The following is a 16599-nucleotide window of genomic DNA, read 5'->3' on the forward strand; positions in this document are numbered from 1 at the left end:
AAAAGTTCATGTTAGCCTCCCCTCTTGGGTCATCTATAGTTATACAGGGACAGACGGAGGAACACAAATCCACCGTCTATTCCTTCACCCCTCTACTTCTTTTCACAGGCCATAATGAGAGCTGCTCCAGCTCCGTCTTCATTCTGCTCCAGCTCAGGCTAGAGCCATTAGTATCAAGAGCGCATCACATGCATCAAAAGCTACTGAAGTGCTTCCCTGTCAGGACAAATGAGACATGTCCTTTCAGGAAAAAGGTTCCATGCTTCAGAAGGAACTAATGCACTCAGTTTGCAGCTGGTTGAAATTGCCTAGCAACCCATAAATACAACCCAGTTCCAAAAAAGTTTGGATGCTGTGTTACATGTAAATATATACTATATAAATGGGGGAAAAAAAGAGTGCAATAATTTGGAAATCTCACATAAACATATTCATATCTGACCCGTGCCCCTGCAATGACCACTGCGGCTCACCTGCTCCCGCGTCTCCCAGCTCTTCTATGTGCCAGCTGCCGCCCAGCCGGCGCATGCGCAGAGCGGAGCTGGCACGACACTAGTGACTTTTCTGTGCAGGCCTCTGCAAGACCCGCACAGAAATAGAACATGCTGCGATTTGTTTTCCGCGTGTTTTCACGCAGACAAATCGCGGCCGTGTGCATAGGATTGCATTATGTAATGCAATGCTATGGCAGCGGGCACGGGCGGAAATTCTGCGGGAAATCCCGCTGCGGAATTTCCGCTCGTCTGCAGGAGGCCATAGGCACTAATGCAACTCCGTATCATCAGAGATGTAGGCTTTTAAACTGTGTGCTAATGACAAGTTGGAAGGTCCCTTCAAAAATCATTTACACATATGTATGTTTTTCTCAAGGATCTGTGGATTAGACATATGAAAAGGACAACAGATAGCACTTAACTGCACAGCAGAGATCAGTCACTCTGAATTAGAACCTAGCAACATTGTATTACATGTGACCTGATAAATGTTGTGTTATTGTATCATTGCAGAGGCTAATAGATGAGATCCAAAGGAAGGAATCAGAAAAGAACAACATAGCGAAGCTTTCCAAAGACTTGACAAATTATCTCAGTGTGAGTTCCTTCTTGCATATTGTTCGATGGCTTCTATAACGTAGACATCAGCCTATAACCACAAAGCACTCAACTTCTGATCACTCGACATTGACTTGCAATACCGCTAACCTTTTAGGTTATGCTAAATTAGATACAATGTCACTGAATCAGCGTACTAGAGGGATCCAATACAGGGGCGTAACTATAGAGGGTGCAGGAGATGCAGTTGCACCCGGGCCCAGGAGCCTTAGGGGGCCCATAAGGCCTCTCTTCTCCATATGGGGAGTACTATGCCCAGTACTATGAATAAAGCATTATAGTTGGGGGCCCCGTTCAGGCATTCAAGTTATGCCTCTGATCCAATATATTAACAAATGTATAGTCTCTTATGATGCGGCTAACTTGATGAACACAGTAAATGTTTGCGGTGTACATCTACTGAATGGCCACTTTATTCCAGACACCAGTCCTTTCATGATTGGAGCTTCCCTGGTAAGAAATTTTACACGGGACCCCGAAGTGAGGCATAAAATCAAATGAGCAAGTTTTCCACATATCAGTTTCAATATGAATCCACATTAAAGTGGGAAAATTGAGCAATTGGAGTGACTTCAAATGAGCCCTCTTCATCGGTGCTAGACTAAGCCAAGCCGAGTAGTTCTAAAACTCCAACCTTGTTGGGTTTCCTTGTGCAATGTTGAGAGTATACAGAGAATGGTGTGATTGAGAAAAGACATCCAGCAAAAGGGGATCTTATGGATGTAAACGAATCATTGACAAAAGGGATCGAAGCAGTATGTCGAAAATCACACTTATGAACAGGCGGTGCACAGTCAAGCAAATTACAGCCAAGTATAACGCCGGTAATCCGACTAATCTGTCTCGATGCACAACTCATCGATGTTGAGCACATATTGGCTATAATAGCAGATGACCAGTTTGAGTGCTATTGGGTGAAAGAGAAACAGAGAGGCAATACTCCAGTGGTTAAAAGAGTTCACAAACTGGATCCTTGAGCAGTGGAAAAACATCATCTCCTGGTCAGCTGTTTCCAGATTGCTGTTGCACCATGCTGATGGGAAAGTCAGAATTTGGCACAAGCAGCAGCAATCGATGAACCCTTCCTGTCAGGTGTCACCAGTTCGGCACATCCTGGATCCTCCAATACCTGTGGATGGATGCCATAATGAATTTCTGCGGATCTGAAGGCCACAGGAGGTGTAATGCACTACTAGACGGGTGTCTCTAACAAAGTGTGCCAAATAAGAAACTGCGCTATGTGCAATTTTAGTTTTGTTTAGATCAGTTTTCTCTTTGAAGCCAATGCCATCTAAAAGCAAGAAAAAACAGGAAATGTGTTGAAATAAACACCTTCTCCTTCCTGGATCTCATGCCATATGTGTCCTCTTGGAAAAACGAAATGAGTAATAATGGAGTATTATATATCTTCAGGGCCGGTGTAGTTGTACTTGGTAATGCTGCTCAGCACATTCAGGTAAGTGCGGGCAAAGCAGGACTGAGCCATTGTGGATATTCTTACAGCAAAAATAAAGCAAAAAAGGCAAAAATTATGGAAAAAGGGTATATGGCGAAAAGAAAATTCAGTTTCGCTTTATAATTTTCACAACTCAACCTTTATAAATATATGGTTATATAACTGACAAGGTCTAATACTGTATAATTTCTCATAGGACTACGAGACTCAGGCTGATCGATATCGCTCTACCTTAGAACCCTCTATTGCCGAATCTGCTGCTGGTATACCCAGGATTAACACCCTTCAGGAAAACATTGATAGCCGGGTGAGAATTTTTTGCTTTTTTTATAAACTTACATCAAGAAGGGATATTTAGTATGAACACTAACTTAAATGTTAACATTTGTATTTCCTGTATAGGAAAAGGATTTGGTAAAGCGCTATACAAAGGCAGCAGTGGAGAGTAAGCAACAGTTCAATCAAATGGAATTTGCCAAGAAGGTTCTAGATAAGGTATTGTTATACTCACTGCTTCACGTTTCTCATTTTTCTTTGTGTAACCCTCTCTTTTACAGTTGAGCTAGCGGGATAGTATTAATTTCCATAGTTAACAAGGTTTTCCAGGGAAATACTCTCGATGACCTATTATCAGGATAGGTCATCAATAGTTGATCGGCCAGGCTCCTTTGCTCGGGACTCCGACCAATCAGATGCACCAAATACACAGAGGTCGGAGAGAAAGCCTCAGCAAGAGCTGCGCCTGCAGTTACAAGCGCCGGCCACCACATAGATATCGGCGAGGAGGCTTTTGCTCCTACCTCTGTGTATTTTCGGCGCTGACAGTATGCATCCGCTCAGCTGATCAGTCGGGGTCCCGAGCGAAAAAGGATGCTAAAGTTGGCAATCTTGGAATTTCATCTAACAATACTAATGCGAATGAATATAACATTTTTCTGTTAATTATAAAATATATAATCTTTGTTGTGCTTTTTGTTTCTTTAGTCAGATACGCAAGATGGAGTCCAGTTGTCAAGGCAGAACAACCTGCGCTCAGAGAACACGTTGCAATCAGCTAAGGAATCCGAAAACTTGTCAAAGGAACTAGAGGAAGAAAAAAGGAAGGTATCTCAGGTACAACAGACACTGGAGGAAAACAGAAAGAAGATACTTCTACTGAAGACTCAAAAACCAGTGGAAAGACTGGAAGAGAAGGAAATGGTGCAATACTACAGAGAACCTAGGCTGGAGAGTGAACTAGTATCTCTAAAGAGCCAAGCAGACAATGCCTACAGGAATAGGGAAAACACACAGTCTGAGATAGAGGGGCTTAACAAGAAGCTCGTTACTCTCGAAAACCAAAGGAAAAGCATCAAACCACAGCTATTGACCAAAGAGGTGACAGAGATAGAGAGAGATCCCAATCTAGACGCTCAGGGTCAAACCCTCAGAAAACAGATAAAACAACAAAAGGATGAGAATAATTCAATCACACAAGAGTTAGAGCGGCTGAGAATGGAAGTAAAGGTACTAGAGCAGAAACAACCTAATGTAAAAGAAAAAGTGGTTCTGAAAGAAGTAGTTAAACTTGAGAGGAATCCTGAGATGTTGAAGGCTACACGGGCATTACAAATGCACATTGATGATGAAAACTTCCGTAGAAAGTCTCTTCAAGAAAACATTGTGAAGCTTAGAAATAAGACGGAAGAACTGGAGAGACTCATTGAGTCTGTAGAACCCAAGGTTATTGTGAAGGAAGTAAAGAAAGTAGAGCAAGATCCAGAAATCCTGAAGGAGGCAGCTAGACTCAAAACATTAATACAAGAAGAACGTGACAAAAGTGTGACAGTAACCCGGGAGTTAACAGAACTGAAATCGAAACATGCGAAGATGGAGAAGCAGAAACCCAGGGTAGAGATAAAGGAAAGGGTCAATGAAGTGTTTGTTGTACAGCCAGAGACGGAAAAGGAGATTGCTAGGCTGAGAAGTGCTTTGCAAGATACCCATTCCAAAAAATCCACATATGAAAAAGAACTTGATACAACTCAAAAAGAAGTGTTTGTGCTGAAGTCACAAAAGCCTGTGGTGGAGTATAAAGAGATTGTCCAAGAAATTATTAAGTTAGAGAAAACCCCAGAAGTGATGAAAGAAATTGAAAGGGTGAAGTCACAAATAAAAGAGCTGGAGTCGACACACAATAGGTATCAAGATCAAAAATCTAAGTTAACTAGGGAAAGAGATGACTGGAAACAAGAAAGGTCAAAGGTAGAAACAAAAACAGTGAACAAAGAGGTTGTTAAGTATGAAGATGACCCTGTCCTAATAAAAGAAGCAGAGCAACTGCGCCAGGAAGTGCGCAACGAATCCCAGAGAAGAAGGGAAGTGGAAGACTTTGTTTATGACTTACAAAACAAGTACATGTTGCTAGAAAGGCGGAAACCAGAAGAGAGGGTGGTAGTTCAAGAGGTAGTTCATGTACAGAAAGATCCTAAGGTAGCAGAAGACCACCACAGGTTAAGTAGAACACTAGATGAAGAGGTTGGTAACAGGCGTCGCTTGGAACGTGAGGTACAACAATTACGTTCTCAAGTGGAAGAGAAGGAGAAGCTCCTGAACTTCCAGGAAGAAAGAGATAAGAAGTTGGCTGCAGAGAAGGAGTTGCGGCAGATCACTCTCAAAATTAAGGAGATTGAAGAGAGTCCTCCACCAGTACAGGAGAAGATTGTAATGGAAGAAGTAGTTAAAGTAGAAAAAGACCCTATATTAGAACAATCAGCCAATGCCCTTCGCAGTGAGCTGGATAAGGAAAGGACACAGATGCTCAACATTGAAAGGGAATGCAAAAATCTGCAGGTGAGGGTTGATATCTTACAGAGGGAGAAGTCTTTGGAAAAAACTATTTACAAAGAAGTGATTCGAGTGGAGAAGGATAAAGTGATGGAGAATGAGAAGGCGAGATTAAGAGAGTTGTGTAATAAGGAGCGGAATGCAAAGCAAGACTTAGAAGATGAGTGCAGAAGACTGAAAGAAAAGATCGAAAGGGTGGATGCAACGAAAAAGACATGGTCAAAAGAAGAAGCTGATCTCCAAAGGGCCAGAGCTCAGGCACAGCAAGAAAAGTCAGCTATAGAAAAGGAGTTATTGGAACTGAGGAGGCAACAACAACAAAAAAGTGTGTTCTTGAACAAAGAATCAGAGTTGCTCACACAAAAGGCAGAGAATGAGCGTCAGAAGAAGATGCAGATGGGACAAGAGCTCTCGCTTCTAGAGTCCAAAATTCTAACCGAAAAAGACTGCATTTATGAAAAGGAAAGAAACATTAGAGAGTGGCAGTCCCGTGTAAACCGCGAGGAGCGTAATCAAGAGACTCAAATGAGGGAAACCAACGTCTCCACAAAAATATCCATCTTAGATCCTGACACTGGGAAGGAAATGTCACCCTATGAAGCATACAAGAGAGGCATAATAGACCGCCATCAGTATATCCAGTTGCAAGAGCTAGAGTGTGACTGGGAGGAAATTTCCACTATGGGTACTAGTGGTGAAATATCTGTTCTTCTAGATAAAAAAAGTGGTAAACAATATTCAATTGAAGATGCTCTAAGATCCAAAAAAATCACCAAAGACGAGCTTGAAATGTACCGGGATGGAAAAATACCAATTTCAGAATTTGCCTTGCTTGTGGCTGGAGAGAACAAGGCCCAGACGTTGTCAATTGGATCTATAATTGGGTCAAAGTCTCCATTGACCTCCCCGTCAAGCCACAGCCAAACTCGGAGCTTTTTCAGTCAAAGTGCACCAAAAGTTTTCCATGATGATAGCTTTCCCATTGCTGGTGTCTATGATACCAACACAGACAGCAAGTGTTCAGTTAAGAGTGCAATGACCAGAAAATTGTTAGATCCCGTGACTGCTCAAAAGCTTCTGGAAGCGCAGGCAGCTACTGGTGGTATAATCGACATCATTAGCAAGGAGAGGTATTCAGTTAATAAAGCAGTAGACAGAGGGTTGTTAGATGGCAGCAACACACAGTGCTTATTTACGGCCCAGAAAGCTTTCACAGGTGTTGAGGACCCAAGCACTAAGAAGCGCCTGTCAGTAGGAGAGGCGATACAGAAGGGACTAATGTCCCTGGAGACAGGCTTGCCATATCTGGAGGTTCAGCATCTTACAGGCGGCTTGATTGATCCCAAAAAGACAGGAAGAATTCCACTATCAGAAGCAATAGAGCAAGGTTTGGTCACCAAAGAACTGGCTGCTCAGATCGAAGATGAATCAGCATATGAAAAGAACCTCACAGATCCTTCCACTAAAGCGAAGATAAACTACAAGGAGGCCATAGCACGTTGCAGGAAAGACCCAGTAAGTGGCTTGCTTCTACTTCAAGGAGCCTCAGAGAGCTTTCAACATGCCGTATACCGCCCTGTGAATGTCATACCCTCCTTGACTACCTACAAGTACTAGTGGTGATGGTTGCTGTTATATCCAACTTTGTTTTTTTTCCTACTATGTAAGTGTACCCTGTTTAATATGAGCTTGTTCCTCTGGGGGAAAGATTATGCCTGTGGTTTACATTGCATGTCCTGTGTCTCTCAATAAACTGGAACTTATCTTTATTATTAGTGTGTGTATTTTACAATTACTGGTTGGTTACTGCTGCAACTTTATACTTAGACCAATTATAATTAGGCATACAATTACGTTGAGGTGAGGAGAACTAAACAGGACCAAAAATTCCTCCGATTTTGGTATCCAGCAGGGCTTCTTAATCACTTCAGTACCGAGCCTACTTGGCATTTTCGGGCTGCTATATTCACAGAGCCATAAGTTTATTTTTCCATTGACATAGCTGTATGAGGTAAGGCCGATTTCGGATCTGTGTCGGAACCTTCGGCCGGAGGTTCCTTTGCAGATCTGGCTGAAAATACCAGAAGAAAAAGCACCCCATGCAACACTTTTTCTTCTGTCCGAAAGCTGGGCAGCTGGGTGGAAAGTGTGTAGATCCCATTATAATCAATGGGGTCCAGCCGACATTGTTCAGTTCCATCCAGAGACGGAGACGTTTAGCCATGGGGGTTCCCCTTTCTTGCTCCCCGACTGGAGCAGGAAAGCGGAATCCCTACCGCAGATGTGAAATCACCCTTACTTACATTAGACATTATTTGCCTTTGAGAAGTAAATAAATCAACATGTTGTTAAACCAAATATCTTTATTAGAAAACATTCTGGCAGTGAGAATGCAAGTCCATTAAATCCATTGCCAATACCCCTTAGGGAGTGCCCTTTTCTCGCTTCTCAAAAAATGAAACAAATTGCCTAGAAAATCCATACGGCAGCTTCGGAATGGCGATGTCCTAAGGTGGCACCCATCAATATACTTGGCCAGTCCTCTGCTACCAGCCTGAGTAGTGTGCGGGTGTCATTGACCACCTGTAGCGACTGCTGCTAAGCAATGGTTCAAGTATATAAACCCTTTCCAATCCAATTTGTATTCTGGTTTTCCTAGGGGGCTTACTCTTTTTCTGCTGTTATACAACAGCGCTATCTGCTGGCTAAAGCCAGTACTGCATAAGGTGACACATTGGATAATCTCCGACAGCAGAGAGGCTGGCAATTTACAGTAAGAGAACCCCGACGGACGTCTACCAACATCGGAGCTCTACAGCCTTAAAAATCATAATGTCTTCAGACGTCAGATAGTGGATTGGAGAGGGTTAAACTAATTAGGGAATTTAATGGAATGTAAAATTGAATATTGGAGCTGTAACACTGATTTGCTACGGGGAAGACTCCCCCCTCCTTCCCTTTGATGTTACATGGGGCATGTCTCTTTGCTTCCAGACAAGTCTAGTTACATAAGTTGGCTTCAGGATTTCACACATTTATTCATCTACTCATTAGTTCTTGTAATAAAATAATTTGGAAGGAATCCGTTCCCTAAAGCCAAATAGCTGCTGAAATATGCGGCACACCTTGTACAAGTATATACAGAAACCTTCAGAAACAGACGTGACACGTGATCTACCTAGGTCACTACTTTCCAGACTTCTACACAACATTTCCTCTGTCTCCATCTGGCTCTTTTGTGGTGATGATATTCAACACCAGCGAGTATTAGATCACGGTCTACACACTGATGGAAAGCAACAACGACTGAAGGTCCTAGCAAAAAATTGAGTTTAGCGGTTTGCCTGGGCTGCTTCTCTCTCGTGAAAGTATCTTCTCTGTTCTTCTACTGCATTCTGTAAAAGGGAAAGGTCTACACCCTCAATGCAGCTCAGTAAGCGGGCACACAGCACAAGACTGGCCTCTGGAAGACAAAAGTGACAAGACGAAGATTAGGTATAAAATGGGGTAAAAGTGAATTTATGGTCATATCATGCAAACTCACCATTCACGGAGTCCAGCTCTCCCAGAGCTAGGTAGTATGATCCAAGTTGAGCATGAAAAGGCTCTACAAACCGAGTGTTCAAGCGAAGCTTATGCTGAGCCGCAGAGTGATGTGCCGTGAGTAATGCCTCTGACCGAGCCGAGTCATAGCTGCTAAGTCTGTGTAGAGAAAGACACAGTAAGGCCTCATGTCCATGGGGAAAATCAGGCCCGCCGCGGATTCTTCATGTAGAATCCGCAGCGGGTCCCTCCTGCCCCGCGGACATGAGGCCTAAAAATCAGAATAAACTCACCTGCTCTGGACGATGCGGATCTTTCTTTGCGGACAGATCTTCTTTCTTCGGCCCGGCGGATGTGCTCGGTACGCCGGAAGCGTGTCGCGCACATCCGCCGGGCCGAAGAAAGAAGATCCGGCTGCGAAGAAGGGAAGAACCGCATCGTCTGGAGCAGGTGAGTTTAATTCTGGTATGGGTCTCCCGCGGATCCGGACATCTTCCATAGGCTCCAATAGAAGCCTGCGGGAGCCGTCCCCGCGGGAGACCCGCGCGAAAATGGAGCATGTCCATTTATTTTCCCGGACGCGGATCCACGCCTGACAGGAAAAATGACATCTGCAGGTATTTAACTACCTGCGGGTGTCCAATGCATTCCCATGGGGCGCGGATCCGTGTGTGGACATGAGGCCTAAAACCCTGAGGTTACCCTAAAACCTGTAACAACTCGGTCACTTTAGCTAGCAGCAAGTACTGCAAACCATATGGAGCTCTATGGATACAGTCTCCATATCTCTATGGGTTCTGAACCGGTCATCCAAATGTGTGCACAAGCCCCTTTGCAACGTTACAGATATCCCTATTGACATTAGTAGGATCTATCAACCTTATACTCCGATAAGTTGAATGAAAAGCCTCAGTATGCGTTTTGGAAGCCTGGATTGCACATCAAAGGGGTTGCGCAATGTACTCACCTGCTTCCATAAATCGCGACCACCAGTCGGAGTCTAGATGTGGATGTGATGAGGCAGGACGGGGTTGGGTGCACTCATTAAAGAGACAGATATGGATCCTAACTCTGGGACCAGCACCTATCAGATATTTATGGCATTTCCTGTTGATTTGCCATAAATATCTAACTGCCTTTCAGGACTTCTGGTATGTAAATGACTCATGGAATAACCCCTTTAAACATCCAAAGCCTTGAGTTAACCTGTTTCAACTTAACTCATGACAGGTCCAACCGGTCCTTCAGAAACTCATTGCCTAGTATTTCATCAGAGCAGCCCTCTATCCAAGTATTTAAAAGGAGATCCATCAATCAGACAACCACAAGAATCTACCCTAGCAATCAGCTGATCGTCATGTGCCAGGTGAAATCTTGGCAATCAGACTATACCAGGGGAATCTGCACCCATCACACTAGCTACAAATGCAGTATTAAGCCCCGTTTAGACACAACAATTATCGCTCAAAAGCCATCTTTTGAGCAATAATCTTTGTGTCTGTATGTGCCCATCTTTCAGTTTTTTACCGAACAATGGTTTTCAGTTCTTCTTGAAACCCCTCATTTAGCAGAACAGCTAATAAGCAGGACCGCAGGCTGTGTTCTGTCAGCAGAAATTTGATAACAGCTGATAAAATTGTTACAGCTATTCTCAGTTCTCATCCTCACCAGCAGAACAGCTGATTAGCAGGACAGCAGGCAGGCACAGACTGTGTCTGCTGTCCATGGTGCTGAATTCTCCAAGGGAAGCCTGTGGTTGAACAATACAGCTAATTACAGAGCTCAGACCTCCTGCTGAGTTCTGTAGTGTCTGCCAGAAGCTCATTTGCATGCAAATAAAGCTGATAAGTACTAATAGCAATCAGTGCCTATTAGTACATTGATGCAATACGATCGCTGATCTTTCAATCTTTTGAAAGATATCTGTGTGTGTAAATTGACTTCTGAGCAATCGATTGCTGGAGGTGGGATATTCAAGCCCCGCCATCACCAAGAGATGCTCCGTCAGCGTTGAGGACTACGCAGAAGCCTGCCGGAGTGCCAGAGGCCAGCAGGAGGGGCCCAGATGGTGCCTGCTAGGTGAGTATAAGACACCCCCAAAAAACAAGACCCTGTACCCCTTTTGCTGCAAAAATTAATATAAGACAGGGTCTTATTTTCAGGAAAACACTGTATATATTTTTGTATATGATTAGATCAGATAGTTTACTTTGTGTAAGATTTCACCCTCATATATATGTCTCACACACACTATATATATATACATACATATATAAATAATACTATTTTGACCATAGTGAGGGTGAAACTGTGTGCAGAGTAAACCATCTGATGTAATCTTATGCAGAACACAGCTTATATAACAAAAGTAAGATGAAATGCAACCTTCCAAAAGTCCTCACAGTGGATCCAGCTGGCACGTCTCCTGAGCTGATTTCCCACAGATATTGATACTGCGCTGGAGCTGGGAGCATCCTCGTCATGTACACAGTGATCATTAAACCTACAAATCAACAAGACTTCCATTACATCCAGCAAATCAGGAGTTTATATATCAGCTACCATTATTTGCAGTAAGGTAGGAATCTACCAGGTCTCATTAACACTGCTTCATAATACCATATAAGGAAAGAAAATAGTTAAGCGTACCTATAATTTCAGGTGACTTTTCAGAAAAAGGGCTTCTGTATGTACATGAGGAATAACACAATTTCCAGGCATTATATGACCTATATCATGCATTTCTCTTTTTGTAATTCTCAGTCTTCCATGAGCTGGTGGGTGAAGACTTCTGCTATGATGGCTCTCATACACTACATACAGAGTACAAGATATTCTGCTCTCCAACCTCTTTGTAACACACACTCAAATAAAAAAATCATGAAGAAAATTATACATATTGTCTGCTTCCCACTGAATTGCCTTTTAGAAAATGCTATAAAAGCTACATTTTTTTTATGTCTCAAAAGGAATTTATTGAATTGTAAACCATAAAAAATGAGCACTAATCTGCTGCAGATGATCTGCGAAGGGGTGTATAGAATTGTAGAACAGAAGTCCATGTAACAAACTAACAATGAATACAACAACCTAAACAGGAATTGGTGATCTAATTCAGAATATTATGAGGTAGAGGTCAAAAGAAAAAACAAAGATTATCGTTACATTAACGTAATACATTTTATTTATAAAGGCCCATTCACACCAGTCGATTATCGTTAATCGGCGATCGTTTTAGCGATAATCGGTGCGTGTAAATGTGCGCCCATCGTCTGCTTTTCGGCTGATCGTTAAATTCAGTCAAACATAAAAATCTTTGCTCACTTTTATCTTAGTTCTCCACGGGGAGTGCTGATAGCATTGTTTCCCCGTGGAGAACAAAGGATCTGAGCTCAGGTAATAGCCTTGGGCTATTAGCTGTGTTCAGGGAAGGCTTCATTTACATAACTAATTGGTATTTAAGTAGCTGGGTAGCTACTTAAATACCAATTAATTTTTATGCAAAATAATTGCTCAAAGCTGTCACTTAAACTGTCCTTTGAGTGATCTTTGAGGGATTATCTGCTCGTGTAAATGGGCCTTAGGAGTGTTGAAAGTCCCGCTTTTCCTGCAGTTTGCATGAGTCTCTCTGCTTCTGTCTCCCCTTGCAGCAGACTCCACCTTCCCATAGGCTTCTAAGCATGAGACAACACCAACCTCAACTTACTGTAATCTATCCTGTGTCTTTGTTATTAGAGACATACTTCACTTGACAACAGGCAGTGGACAGCAAGTTAGAAGGAAGAAAAACCTCTAGTGGCCAATACCTTAGAGGGATTTTTCAGCATAAAAAGATCATTTTAGGTCAATTAAATCATTTGCATTTTTGCTAGTTTTCACATTGACTATCACGTAAGCTCATGATTGTTGAAAGGTCAGTAACCACCTAAAGGAAACCGGCCACTTCTCCCTCCCTGGATATGTAAGATTGACAAATGTCTCCCTATACATGATCAGGAATTACAAAGATATAGAAATGAAAAGCAGGAGTCAGACAAGATAATGCAGGCGTTACGGGGCTTTATTAGCCTGTGACAACAAAAGGGCAATTCTGGCATTGCTGATTCATCATGCAGGAGTAATAATGCAATATTTTAATAAACATGACTTTTTCAGGTGCTGCGATAACAATTTTTAGATTTTGATGGGACGACTGAGAAAAGGGTTTTTATAAACGCTTAATATTTTCCATTTCTAATAATTAAAAAATATAATCTTCATTTTATTTATTTTCACTTTTTTTAGTGCCCATATGGGACTTGAACTTGCGATTGTTTGTCCACTAGTACAGTATAATGCAAGATTAAAGTTCTTTTTTATGTCGCTGTCAGAATTGACAGCAGCGTTTAAAAAGGTTACAGCCGCAATCAGAGTTATCTCCGATCTCCATAGTTAAAGATGGTCGACACCCGATGTGGAAGGAGTAGGCTTGGTTCCCCAAAAACGTTCTATATGATGACACCCGATGTGCACTATACATGTATGGCACATGTCAGGAAGGGGTTAAAAAGGGCTAAATCTATGTACGTATCTACGGCAAACTGAAGTGTGAAATCTAAGTCTCAGCCACTAATTTTGAGGTGAAATTAATGCTGAATAACTCTCCGTGTTTCCACGAAAATAAGACCCTGTCTTATAATATTTTTTACCCTAAAAGAGGCACAAGGTCTTATTTTTGGGGATGTATATTTACCTAGCAGGCTTGGTCCAGGTCCCTCCGGCTGCTCTCTGGAGCTCCGACGCTCTTCTTGCAGTCCTCGGCCGCCCACAGAAGATCACTTCCTGGTTACAGGATTCATAAATCCTGTCTTCAGGAAACAATGGCTACGATTGGTTTTTGAGCGCTGCTAAGCAGCGGTCATAGAACCAATCACAGCCATCGTGTTGTGGAGGCGGGATTTATAAATTGTCTGAGCCGCGGCATTGATTGGTCAATTCAGAAATCCCGTTGCTCAGCTAATCAATGCAGCACTCAATGAACCAATCACAGCCATCGTATTGGTTCATTGAGCGCCTCATTGATTGGCTGAGCAGTGTTCGAGAACCAATCAGAGCCACCACTTCCTGGAGGCGGAATTTATGAATTCCGTAACGAGGAAGTGATCTTCTGTGGGCAACCGAGGACTGCAAGAAGTGCGTCGGGAGCTCTGGAGAGCAGGGGGAGGACACGGATTGAGTCTGCTAGGTAATGTATTCCTTTTTTTAATGTAATGCAGCTAGGGCTTATTTTGGGGGTAGGGCTTATATTTCAAGTCTCCCTGAAAATCCTGAAAAATGAGGGTAGGGCTTATTATGGGGGAAACAGGGTATGTTGGTTCTGTCGTGTGAACATAGCCTTACTGTTGCGGTAATACCAATTTTATGTGCTTTTCCATTGATATAATACACTGTGATTCTTCTGTACTGCAGTGCATTATGACTGTCAGTGTAGAGAAGCCCAGCCTAGCTCGACTTACACTCCATTTTTATACGAGGGTTCCCCTGTTCTCAGGGTTTATGTGGTGCTCAACGGTCAGACCCCCACCGATCAGACAATTATCCCCTTTCCTGTGAATAGGGGAGAAGTTTATATTTTGGGACATACAACCGCTATGGGGCTTAGGGCCAAATGGCCCTGCCCCCTGTCCCACCGCTGACTGCCCTCCCGATTATCATGAACATCTGGCCATCAGGACAGGAGTTTCATTAATGGCCCTTTTACACAGGCCGACAATTGTTTAAATGGCTCCACGAGCGCTGATGTCACCGCTCAGGTCGTCAGCGCAGCTGCAGGGCGTTTAGACTAAAGGACATGCAGCGCTTCACCCCCTATGTGAAGCGCTGAGTGTTGACACACAATAAGAAGCCAGCGACCAGCGATCGTTTTTTCTCTGACTGAAGGTCAGCGATAAACAACCAAATACGTATGTACACATGTATCTGCTGCGTACGTCAGGTACGCCCCAAAATATGACATGCTGCCTGTTTTTTTTTCACGAAAAAACCCCAGGTGTGAGCCGCCCAATAGAAACCAATGGGATTTTAGCACCGCGTATTAAGTGCGAGAAAAATATGTGCGACATACGCCAATGCGAGTGAGCCCTTAGTTACTGAAACTCTTGTGCCGCCGGCCGGACATTCAGGGTAAGGGGGTCAATGCTACTCCTTGGGCCACGGAGGGGACCCTATTATCTTTAGCGACCACAGAGAGGGGTGAATATCACCGTATGGAGCCCGGGTCTATTGCATGGGTTCCGCATTATTTAGGGTTGAGGGACGTTCATATGTAGCAGAAATGGCGCAGATTTTCTGCAGAGGAAAATCTACATCATAAATCGCAACATTGGGGCGGATTTTTACACAGATTTTGGTGCGGATCTGCAGCTTTCAATAAAAGTCTGATGCGGATCCGCACCAAAATCTGCGCCAATGATACAGATTTTCGGCAGCTGAAATTTCGCAGTATTTACGCAAAAAAATATATATATATCACACCGCCGCTGCAGATTTTGAGTTGCATTTCCACATGTGATTTTAGCAGCTACAGCCCCCCCTCCCCTCCCGTCACAATTCATGGCACCCTGTCCCACATCACCTGGCAGCTTCTAGTGAGCGCCAAGGTCAGGTGATTTAGAAGCGGCGTCACCCGACGGCACAGATTTTGGCGCAGTTTTTTATACATGAACGTATCCTTAGGGAGCGTTCAAACAGCATTTAAAGGGGTTGTCCCGAGGCAGCAAGTGGGTCTATACACTTCTGTATGGCCATAATAATGCACTTTGTAATGTACATTGTGCATTAATTATGAGCCATACAGAAGTTATAAAAAGTTTTTTACTTACCTGCTCCGTTGCTAGCGTCCTCGTTCCCATGGAGCCGACTAATTTTTGGCCTCCGATGGCCAAATTAGCCGCGCTTGCGCAGTCCGGGTCTTCAGCAGTCTTCTATGGAGCCGCTCGTGCCAGAGAGCGGCTCCGTGTAGCTCCGCCCCGTCACGTGCCGATTCCAGCCAATCAGGAGGCTGGAATCGGCAGTGGACCGCACAGAAGAGCTGCGGTCCACGAAGGTAGAAGATCCCGGCGGCCATCTTCAGCGGTAAGTATTGAAGTCACCGGACCGCCGGGATTCAGGTAAGCGCTGTGCGGGTGGTTTTTTTAACCCCTGCATCGGGGTTGTCTCGCGCCGAACGGGGGGGGGGTTTAAAAAAAAAAAAACCCGCTTCGGCGCGGGACATCTCCTTTAACACACTGTGTGATTCTGATTGCGTTTCCATAACAACCGCTGAAAACAGCACTGTGATAGCTCCCCTGAATGGAAACAACCTGAGCTATTCACTTGCATTAGTAGCACAGCCAGCACTGTGTAACCCTCCTGGTATAGGGAAGCAGCTCTGGATTTGGGAATGTAATGGACCGACCTACTACACTTACTGTAGGTAAGAGAACCAGCACTGACTCTGCATTCCTCTACCCGTCATGCACTGGTCGTGCCTGCCATTTTCTTGAAGACCACGGACACGTCCTGCACCAATTTCCTCCGCCACCTTGTGCAACCACCTGAACCTCCACTACTACTACTACTACCACTACGTCATGACGTCATGCCTGGTGCACTTCGGGAGTTGTAGTTTTTCTGCTCTTATCC

At 43.7% G+C, this 16599-nt stretch overlaps 2 protein-coding genes across 3 annotated transcripts in view; one reads left to right on the top strand and one right to left on the bottom strand.

The window, feature by feature from the left end:
• The window catches only part of EVPL (envoplakin), a 49008-nt gene extending 41845 nt beyond the window's left edge, over positions 1-7163 (top strand). The window contains exons 19-22 of the mRNA XM_066588187.1: positions 1008-1091; positions 2765-2875; positions 2971-3063; positions 3553-7163. Coding sequence (XP_066444284.1) covers positions 1008-1091; positions 2765-2875; positions 2971-3063; positions 3553-7011 — 3747 coding nt within the window. The 3' untranslated portion in view covers positions 7012-7163. The remainder of the gene's footprint in view (positions 1-1007; positions 1092-2764; positions 2876-2970; positions 3064-3552) is intronic.
• A 576-nt stretch (positions 7164-7739) lies between these two features.
• Positions 7740-16542, bottom strand: TEN1 (TEN1 subunit of CST complex). Of its 2 annotated transcripts, none has more exons than XM_066587481.1 (4): positions 16386-16542; positions 11323-11440; positions 8939-9096; positions 7740-8857 (listed from the first exon to the last, which is right to left on the bottom strand). In XM_066587481.1, the coding sequence occupies exons 2-4, from the start codon at positions 11433-11435 to the stop codon at positions 8727-8729; spliced, it is 402 nt and encodes a 133-aa protein (XP_066443578.1). In that variant the 5' UTR covers positions 11436-11440; positions 16386-16542; the 3' UTR covers positions 7740-8726. The 2 variants fall into 2 exon arrangements, with proteins under 2 accessions (XP_066443578.1, XP_066443579.1); XM_066587482.1 differs by having other exon boundaries at positions 16450-16534.
• Between the last annotated feature and the right edge of the window lie 57 nt (positions 16543-16599).

This window comes from Eleutherodactylus coqui, chromosome 13, assembly GCF_035609145.1.
Source record: "Eleutherodactylus coqui strain aEleCoq1 chromosome 13, aEleCoq1.hap1, whole genome shotgun sequence".
Lineage (NCBI taxonomy): Eukaryota > Metazoa > Chordata > Amphibia > Anura > Eleutherodactylidae > Eleutherodactylus > Eleutherodactylus coqui.